Source organism: Dipteris shenzhenensis, chromosome 15 (assembly GCF_047967505.1).
Source record: "Dipteris shenzhenensis isolate YYH24624 ecotype China chromosome 15, Dip_SZ_1.0, whole genome shotgun sequence".
Lineage (NCBI taxonomy): Eukaryota > Viridiplantae > Streptophyta > Polypodiopsida > Gleicheniales > Dipteridaceae > Dipteris > Dipteris shenzhenensis.
Window position 1 is genome coordinate 53801132 of NC_141610.1, and position 10772 is coordinate 53811903.

The window sequence follows — 10772 nt, forward strand, 5'->3', positions numbered from 1 at the left end:
AGGTGAGGGTGTATTGGCATCGACAAGATTAAAATGGAAGTTTGGGCTAAATATGTGACTACATTAGATGAATCTATTGCAGTAGCCCTAAACTATGAGGATGCCAGAGGCAGATCTAGTGGATTTGTGCAGGCAGGGACTCAGCACGAGTACTCGAGAAAAGGGGGATTTCAGAGAAAATGGACTTCAAAGACAAGTATCTCGCAGCCAAGTCGCTAAACCAAGCAGGTGAAGCCAGTTGAGGGACAAGCAAAGACAAGTACCACCGTTGGGGTAAAAAGAAAAGTAACTCCAATGGCAGCCCGGGCTTGGTCAAAGTCCTCGTTGACCCCTAAGCAAAAAGAGAAAGCTAGAAAAGACGGATTGTGCTTCGGCTGCCTTCAGCGACATCATTGGAAAGATTGTCCACTAAATAAAGACCGTCGCACGGCCAACATGATAATATCTGAATGCGACATCTGAATGCGATGCGGAAATGCAGGAGAGTCCCAATGCAGAACATATGCAGATGCAATTGGCGGGACCTTCTCAGAGGTTAGTACCTGTGTTGTTAAGTGTGTCTGTTACTAAGTTAGTAAGCGGTGCACCTGATAACATCCTTTCAAAGTCCGCAGCAACAGGGTATATGGTTTTCGATGAGCCCGAGTTAATTAAAATGAAAGGGCAAGTAGCCAATCATGATGTGATTGTGTTGTTTGACTCAGCGTCAACGCACAATGTAATTAACTCGAAGCTTATTAAGAGGCTCAAGTTGAAAACTAGTCTGTCTGACTATGCTTATAAGGTCAGGATGGCGGACGGAAGTTCAACTGAAGTATGGGACCAAAGGGTTACCCAGTTGGAACTTCAAATACAGGACTATGTTGAGAAGCTGGACTTTGAGTTGACCAGGCTTGCTCACGCAGATATAGCCCTAGGCATGGCTTGGCATTTTTGGAAAAATCCAGCCATTGATTGGACCAGTTCAAGATGAACAGGGTAGAATATGTTTTGCGAGGTGAAAAGGATTTACCTCGAGCACCATTGATTTCAGCCATGGAAATTCGGAAGACTCCGAAAGAGTTTCTGTGTCTGTGTATAGCATCGGTAGAGTCGATTGATGATGCATCAGCTAGCACTGAGGCTACCCAAGATGGAAAAATGGCTGAGTTGGCTAAAGAGATATCGGAGAAGTTCTCTGATTGTTTTAGGGATGAGTTACCTTATGGGTTACCTCCAGAGCGGAATGTTCAACATAAAATTGAGCTTATCCCCGGGGCAGAACCTGTAAATAGACCTCCCTATGGATTAAGCTTTACAGAGGAAGCTGAGGTGCGAAGACAACTGGAAGAATACCTCAAGCTGGGGCAGATTCAACCCAGTTTTTCACCTTTTGCTTCGCCCGTGATATTAAAGAGGAAGAAAGATGATACTTTTCGCCTCTGTATAGATTACAGAGCATTGAATGATATCACTATTAAGCACAGGTATCCGATGGCTCGGATCGATGATTTGCTAGATGCATTACATGGGGCCGTAATTTTCAGTAAGATAGATCTTAAGTGTGGCTACCATCAGATCCGTATTAGAGCCGAGGATGTGCATAAAACCGCTTTCAGAAGCAGGTTTGGTCATTATGAGTTTTTGGTAATGCCCTTTGGACTTACCAATGCTCCAGCTATATTCGTCATGCTTATGAACGATTTACTGCGTCCATATATCGGAAAGTTTGTAGTACATTTTATTGACGATATTCTAGTATTCAGTAAAAGTATTACTGAGCGTCGTGAACACTTAAGAATAGTGTTTAGTACTTTGAGGAAAGCCAATCTTTATGTAAATAAGAAGAAAAGTATACTGTGTATGGTTAGACTTGAATATTTAGGATTCATAATTACTCTAGAGGGGGTAGAAATGGATCCAAAGAAAGTGGCTGCGATACTGACTTGGCCAACCCCTCAAAGTTTGACCGCTTTGCGATCATTCTTGGGATTTGTTCAATTTTATCGAAGGCATATCAAAGGATATTTCGAAATAGTATCGCCATTGACTGATCTGACCTCAGATAAAGTACCTTTTATATGGGGACAGAATCAACAAGAAAGTTTTAACACCATAAAACATGCTGTGATCTCAGGACCGGTGTTAAAAATAGTTGATCCCCAGAAACCGTTGTTCCTCGAAACCGATGCAAGTGGCATTGCGGTAGGAGCAGTTCTCCTCCAAGAGGGAAGGCCAGTAGCCTTTGAAAGCAAGAAGCTTTCTCCCTCTCAAAGAAATTGGCCAACTCATGAATTAGAGTTGTATGTTGTTGTCCATGCTTTAAAAACATGGAGACATTATTTCTTTGGATCAGAGTTTTATGTGGATGTTGATCATGATACTCTGAAGCATTTTAGTAAACAACCTGGCTTGAGAGGCCGCCAAGCTAGGTGGGCAGAACTCATGCAGGAGTTTAATTTGACGATTCGGTACCGAAGAGGAAAAGATAATAAAGTTGCTGATGCGTTGTCACGCATTATGCATAACATGAGTTTCATGGTGTTAGAGAGTGCTCTAATGGCCGAGATTAGAGAAACTCAAAAGGTGGACGAGTTTGTCCAGAGCCCTAAGGCTCATATGTTGAAACCCAGGGAAAAGGATGACCTGGCATCCAGAAAAGGCCAAACTTATGCAAGATATGCCATAAGGGATGGTATGCTGAAAAGAAATGCCAAGGTAGTAGTACCTAATCAGAATGATCTCAGGCAGAGAGTCATTCGACAGTGCCATGATAGCCCATGTGCGGGACATCCAGGAGTCGAGAAGACATATGATCTTGTGAAGCGAGATTTCTTTTGGCCAAAGATGAAAAAGCATATTCATGAATATGTGACACGTTGTTTTTTGTGTTAGGTTAGTAAGGCAGAACAGGTGAAGCCACCCGGCCTTTTACAACCCTTGGAGATACCACTAAGTAAGTGGGAGAGCATTTCCATGGACTTTATTATAGGACTGCCTACGACACAAGGTGGATATGATTCTATCCTTGTGGTGGTTGATCGTCTTACCAAGATGGCTCACTTCATTCCTACTAGAGAATCTGTTAGTGCCCCGCAAGTGGCGGATTTGTTTATTAGACATATATTTTGTCTGCATGGATTACCCAAATCCATAGTGTCAGACAGAGATGTCAAATTTACCGGTCATTTTTAGACTGCGGTATTTGAGACACTAAGGACTGAGTTGGGAATGAGTAGTGGGGATCATCCAGAAACGGATGGTCAGACAAAAAGAATCAACCAAATTTTAGAGGATATGCTTAGAGCATATGTGTCATTGAGGCAACATACATGGGACAAGTGGTTGCCATTGTTGGAGTTTGCCTACAATGATAGAAAACATTCCTCTACAGGGTTCAGTCCATTTGAACTGAACTATGGTTATAGGCCAGCGAATCAAACTATAGTTGGAATACCTCAGAAAGTGCCTAGTGCCGCGAACTTTGTGGTTCAGATGCGGGAGATGCTAGCACTTGCGAGAGCTAACATCCGCCAAGCTATGGATAGAACTAAGGCGTATGCGGATGAAAGCCGATCCGCTAGAGAATTTAAGGAAGGAGAAAAAGTTTTTTTCAGAGTTCCTTCGCACTCTAAGTCTTTGACTGCAGGAGAATGTGCTAAGTTATCACCTCGATATTGTAGGCCATGGTTAATTCTAAAAAGAATAGGCAAGGTAGCCTATAAATTAGAATTACCACCGGGGTGTAAGGTGCATCCAGTGTTTCATGTTTCTCGTTTAAAGAAATTTTTGCATACAGGTGACTCACTAATCGAAGGTGTTGTTTTGTTTCAGGAGATAGAGGATAATGCAAGACACAAACCAACAAGAATCCTGGACCGAGGAACAATGCAAGTGCGCAATCGAAAGATACCCACGGTGAGAAGCTATCTGGGAATCCATATACCAGTTACGGAGAGTGTTCCCAGATTTCATCATCGAGGACGCTCATGCTTGAAGAGGGAAGGAATGTTATGCTCTAGCCGAGATAGCATGACCTCCGAAAGATCGGTGGGCATTTTCTCTTAGATGACCGACTTTTGTAATATTTTATGTGCGTAAATAAAATAGTCAAGGGAAGTAACTGCCAAGGTCCTAGGTGAGGGTGTATTGGCATCGACTAGGTGGTTCTGAGTGCTCAAGCCTAGGTGCACCTAAATGTGTAAAAATGCCAAGGGGCAAATGTTTTAATTGTGCCCCAAGAGAGGGGTAAATGGTGTACCAAGCTAAAGGTCTAGAATGATGACATGTGGCAGAGGGAACCATCTAGGGAACTGAGGGCTTGTGGATAGGCATGAATGAAATAAAGTTACGTATCTTTGTGAGCATGCCATCCATGAGACGGGCTGGGAGGATATTAGGGATGCCAGCGCCTGTCAATTTCGTCTGTGAATCTGCGGAAAGAATGAGAGATTGGTCAGGGATTGTATCACACATCTCCTTGGAGGTGCAGATGCAACTGTTAAACCCCGTGAAGTTGGCAACCATGAGGGAACACATCAACAAGTTGCAGTCAAGCTGGAAAAGAGTTCACTTCGGAAAACATGGCCATCACATTGCTGTCCCATCTTTCCGTACAATATGCAGAGTTCTTCTCATCCTTGATCACTAGGGGGAGGCTGAACACTCGCATGGGAAGAGCTGGTGCCTATGGCGTCCGATCAGGGTCCGATCAGGAGAAGCGGTTTGACACCCCCCCACAAGGAGGAGGATCAAAATCCTTGACCGTGCCACAGGACAAAGGGTGGAGTAACAACGACAACAAGGGTAAACAACTGTGTTCTGACAGGAAGTCCGATGCGGACCGTGAGGCCTTGAAGGCGAATCAATCATGTAACCACTATGGCAAGAACGCAGTCCATTGGAGAAAGGTATTTGGGAGCATTTGGCATCTCTCTACAAAACAGGGTCCCTCCGATGAAGCACATCTCCTTGGAGGTGCAGATGCAACTGTTTAACCCTGCGAAGTTGGCAACCATGAGGGAACACATCAACAAGTTGCAGGCAAGCTGGAAAAGAGGTCACTTTGGAAAACATGGCCATCACATTGCTGTCCCATCTTTCCGTACAATATGCAGAGTTCTTCTCATCCTTAATCACTAGGGGGAGGCTGAACACTCGCATGGGAAGAGTTGGCGCCTATGGTGTTCGATCAGGAGAAGCAGTTTGACACCCTCCCACAGGGAGAAGGATCAAAAATCTTGACCGTCCCACAGGACAAAGGGTGGAGTAACGACAACAAGGGTAAACAAAAGTGTTCTGACAGGGAGTCCGATGCGGACCGTGAGGCCGGTCATGTAACCACTATGGCAAGAACGGTCCATTGGAGAAAGTGCCCCCCTGAAGCAACTTTTGGCGAGCCTTGTTTGATAATTTTGGTACTAAGCTGCAGATGTCCAGCGCTTTTCATCCGCAATCGAACAACGAGACGGAAAAGTATAATGGTATGGCATTTGATATTTTGAAATCATAGTCATGATGCTCAGGGCAAGTGGGAGCAGTTTCTTCTGCTTGCACAGGCCATTCTAAATGATATCTATTCTTCGAGTATTGGTCGCACACCTTATGAAGCAGCGTTTGGACGGCGATTTACCTCACTCCTCACCCGGATGGTGTCTCCATCCCTTGAAGCCAACAAAACCACCGAATCCATGGCAGAGATAACGGAGTCCGTGAAAAGCCGCATCGCCAAAGCTCAAGCATCGTATACACGCCAAGCTAATAAATCCAGACAAGATGTCCAGTATAAAGAGGATCAATGGGTGTATTTACGCATTATCCAGCAACGATTGAAGCAGGTGAGCAAGCAATGCCCTAAGCTGTCCTTCAGGAGCTTCGGACCATTCCCTATTATTCAAAAGATCAACGATGTCTCAATGAAGTTACGCCTACCAGATAGTTGGACTATGCACAACGTGTTCCATATAGCTTGGTTGAAGCCATATTTTGGACCTCCTCTTTCAAAGATTTCCGACGAGCAACGACCTGAAGTTCTTGATGAAGCCGAAGTTTTGCAACCAAAACAGATCCTTCTTCATAAATTTAAGCATGGGTCAGGATGCAGGATCCGTGAGCTTTACACCAAGTTCCATGATCAAAGTACCCATGAAGCAGTGTGGGTGGACGAAGATTTTTTCCAAGAGTTTCCCCAGATATTGGCGGACTACTTGGAAGCAATGAACCTACCGCCAAGTTAAGGAAGAGGGAATGTCACATGCACCCCTGCACTTGGGTGCAAGGTGACACACTGGCTACATCGACAAGTGCATTATAGTTCCCAGATAGGAGATTTTGTCGTATGCTGTGACCCCTTTGTGAGCCCTTGTCCAGGGACAGTCAGGCACAAGCTACGTAGGTCAATCTCTCAGCCTTAGGTCAAGTCAGTAAGTCAGTTCTTGTTCACTAGTACCCACTGGAGAACAGTAGGTTAAGTGTTTCCATCTTATAGTTTAGGTCTTAGCCTAGGTTAGGAGTACCTTTAGGGTCCCCAAAGGCTGCACAGATAAGCAGGGAAGGCAGCCTACAAAGGCTGTCCAAAAACTCCCCTAGCAAATGAGCCAGGGAGGGCTTTTTATAGGCTGGTTATAGGCCAACCAGTCTGTAAACAGCAGACTCAGTCGAAAATTGGGTTGGCTGTCCATCCCTATAAAAGGGCCCCTTGGCTGCCCTCTTTCCTCATTTAGTGCTCCTGCCTTCAGCTCTCCTACAAGCTCCACTCCAGCCTCCTTGTGCAGCCCCTGAGATCCTCAGTTCTGGCCCTACTCTAGCCTCAGTCCCTTGGCCATCAGTTCAGCCTGATCTGAAGGTGTCCACGCAGCACAACAGTCGGAGGTTTGGACCAGAAAACGGAGAGAGGTTTGGACACTGTCTCCTCAGCTTTTCTCAGTTTTCTTTACAGGCCACACAGCCTACTTCTTAGCTCTAGTTTCTTAGTCATATCTCAGCTCTCTCTTAGTATCTGTTACTCTCAGCTATCACTCTCTCACTCACACAGTAACCCTGCATTTCTAGTAGACAGCACAAGCCTCTCCCTTGCCTTGCAGAAGCATCCTACATCATCAATGTGGACAGTATCAAGGTCTCGGTACTGGTCGGCGTTGCCTCTCAGGTCTTTGGGTCTGCTATATGTGTGCTCAATGAGCTCTTCAGAAGCGTGTTCCATGCTCTCTCGAAGAGTGTTCTTTGTATTTCTCAATTCTCCAAGTATAAAGCAAATTCTCCCTTGATTGGGGGAGGGGGCCCTCAGTGGGTACAGGGACCCAATCAGTTGTCGACTCTACTCTCTCTCTACCCTCATCGCCTTTCTGGCTTTAACTTGCTGCCTGTCTTTCAGCATATGGTAAGATTTTGTAAACTTGAGGTTTGGAAAGGGGGTTTCTTTGGTGTGTTCAAGCTTGCTAGGATTAGGGCCTTTGCTCCTACTGAGAATATGAGCATGGTGATAAAAGCGCAAGATAAGCCACGAATGACAAGGCCATCCAGGCACAACAACAATGCCTCTTAGATCAACCAGATCAGAGAGATGACCAGCCTGGGTAAAAACTATTACACCCTGGTTCAATTGGCTAGCAACCAGGAAACGACAGCAGGAGACACATCTCATTCCTTCTATCCGCCCCGTCTTTCCCTTCTTCCCTAGCCTCCTCAATTCATCTCTCGTTTTACAAACCGCTTCCTAGCTTAATTCCTAAACCCATGTCATCAAAGAGCGGGCAGATCTTCAAACAAAGAGATGAGAAGGCAAACGGTATACTTTGGCAATTATGGAGATCATTAAAAAGGCAACCAAGGAAAAAGTATCTGACATGAAAGTTTGAAACCGTGAAAAAGAGATCCCAAGGAAAATTGGCAGAGCAAAAGCAATAATACAGAGTTCTTCCGATAAGCTTTACGTTTTCGATGTCCTATTTTTTGGATAATGTTGAACAGTCTTCCCTCTTCTTCTTCAGGTGTGTTGTGCTTGTGAGGACCATCTTCACAAATGGGCGATCCCCCCCAAACAGCCACTCTTGAAAAACAAGATGAATTTCATTCATGTGGGCTGCCCTAGATGGTGAGCGGAAAAGGGGGCGAATTGCAAGCAGAAAGAGAGAGAGAGAGAGAGAGAGAGAGAGAGAGAGAGAGAAGAAGAAGAAGAAGAAGAAGAGAGAGAGAGAGAGAGAGAGAGAGAGGGGGGGGGGGGGAGAAAAAAAAGTGGAGGATTTGAAGGGATGAAGAAAAAGAAGAGGAGAGAGAGAGAGAGAGAGAGAGAGAGAGAGGTGGAGAATTTCATGGGATACTCACATGCTCCTTCAATCAATGCATGCCAAAAAAAAAGTGAACATACTTGATTTTTCTCTTTAAAGGTCAAACAATTACTAAGGCCTACCCATTGGGGGCAGGCCAAAAAGTGGAGGATTTGAAGGGATGAAGAAGAAGAAGAGGAGAGAGAGAGAGAGAGGTGAGTAACCGTTTGGCCTCCAAAGAGAAAATTCAAGTATTTAGTTATTGTTGTGTTCACTTTTTTTGGGCATGCATTGATTGGAGGAGCATGTGACTATCCCATGAAATTCTCCACCTCTCTCTCTCTCAGGCCAATGATAGACTAAACTGGTAAACCCTTTCCCTGTTTCCCTTATTTTGGGCGACATCATCTCTCGAGAACCTTTTTGGCGAGCAAAAATTAGGCATAAAGCCATAAATGTCACAATTTCATGTTACCATAACCGCAAGTTGAAAGAACTACGGCCTCTCACTAGGCAATGGCTAGGCTAAAACAATGAAAACTAACATTCCCCACACAATCTTAACTCTTTTAGTCTTACACCTTAGACTTCTTCCACCAGTTTTTCCACCACTTCAATCACTTTTCCCAACGTGTGACAAATTCTGAGTACTACCATCCGCCTTTGGATGACTTGCTTTTGGCATGAAGAGTGGATAACCAGCCATCTGCAAGCACCCTCAGTGGCTCTTTTGGAATTGCCCAAACATCAGCGTTTCCATAAAGGAGTAAAAGAATGCATTATACAAATTAAGAATGTCAATATTTTTGCATCGATTTCTCCCCTCGCATGATACTATACATAGCCCAAGCATAGCATCACAGATGTTGTGCATAGTTCAGTTTTGCTGGTTCAGGTCAAATCGTGGTTTTGACGAAACCTACGATACCTTTCGACTTGCAATTCGCATTTCTATATATTTTAAACTTTTACTGAACTCAAGCTATTGCGTATACAGATGATGTTTTTTTTCAAATCAACGAGGCCAGCCTGATCTTCAGAAATGAATGTGACAATTCTGTTGAACACAGGCGGTGTAAAGGAATATGCATGGTGTTCCCGGTTCTGACAATAAAAAACATTTGCTTCACCCAGCATCTGGAGCGTTTCCTCTCCGTCCTTGGGACATTAAAAGGTGACCATGCGAAAGATGCAACGTAAGAAATGGTCCAATGCGTAGTAGCAAGCAAAGTTATCGTTCAAAGCATAATGACGGAACATGCCTCACCTGCTCAATATCCCGTTCAAACGTTCCCTCCCGGACAAAGTCAGCCATTAAACCCGCAGCCTTATCGCTGGTCATTAAAGCGTGACATCTCGAGGGTCAAAGATACTCGCTCCAAATTATAAACGGCTCCGCAATTACTTTCCGCACTCCGTCACGTCGGAGGTTCCTGTGGCATTGACAGCTAGAATACGGAGCTTGCAAAGTGAAAGAACCCCATTGAGAGAGGCACAAAATTATCCGGTAAAGGCTCATCAGTTAGGACACAAATCCGCAGCTACAAGTTCCTTAATGAAATTCCGGCGTTTGCTGACATTCTTGCGTTAATGCCCCAGCAGAAAAGTTCATAGCCTGGAATGGCGAAACGTCACACAAGGAGAGAGTCAAATGTTTGCAAGCCGTTGCAGAGTACGTCCTCGCTAGCGAGAATAATCTTAAAAGAGAACCAGCGGAGAGACACAAGCCTAGAATTCCTGTAGCACGATCGTGCGAACGGCTTCCCGCTGCATGCATTGGCGAAACGGAACAGAGTATCCCCCACTGTTGCAAGAGCTGTCCCGTGCTTCCAGCCTGGGATCCCTACCTCCATTCCGCGACACACTGAGGGTCCTGTGTTCTCTCGCAAGTTTACAATTCAAAGTTGTCGACAAGCGACAGCGACGACAATATCATAACAGCAGTCCTGTGGCCCTTGCACGGCTTCCGACTTGCTCCCATGAGCATGGAATGTCCAGATGTCCGGTCGCGCCGTAGTACAATGCATACTCAACGAGCCTCTGCAATGTCGCTAGCAAAGCCAGCTCGGAGAGGGGGGGATTTTTCACGGAAAGGCAAAATGCGGCATGCGGATACGGAAGCGAGCTGGGGAAAGGAGGGAGATGAGGAGGAGGAGGAGGAGGAGGAGGCAATGGAGGGGATGGGGAAGGGAAGCAGATCTTGAAGAGAGGAAAAGGTTGAAACTTGAAAGGGGGGGGGAAGAGCTTGAAAAGTAGAGGAGGACAGATTTTATCAGAAGAAGAAGACACAAAAGAAGAAAGCACAACAGAGAGGCAACAATCATAGTAGTAACAGAGCACAAAGGGTAAAAAACAGAGACATGGATAAAAAAGAAATTAATCTCGTAAATATTTTTCAAAGACAAAAAAGACCTCTTCCTGTACAACATTCTTTAGTTTTCTTCACTTTTCCAATTTCGTTTTTTCTTTTTTGACGGCCTTTTTTTTTTGCCGGTTACCCTCGCCTGCCCCTCCCTTCCCCGCCACCGG

At 45.0% G+C, this 10772-nt stretch overlaps 1 protein-coding gene across 1 annotated transcript in view; it reads right to left on the reverse strand.

Annotated features, from left to right (window-relative positions):
- Positions 1-10485, reverse strand: part of LOC147893989 (PH, RCC1 and FYVE domains-containing protein 1-like) — a 130317-nt gene extending 119832 nt beyond the window's left edge. Inside the window, exon 1 of the mRNA XM_087386597.1 lies at positions 9511-10485. Coding sequence (XP_087242723.1) covers positions 9511-9585 — 75 coding nt within the window. The 5' untranslated portion in view covers positions 9586-10485. The remainder of the gene's footprint in view (positions 1-9510) is intronic.
- Positions 10486-10772: the final 287 nt, after the last annotated feature.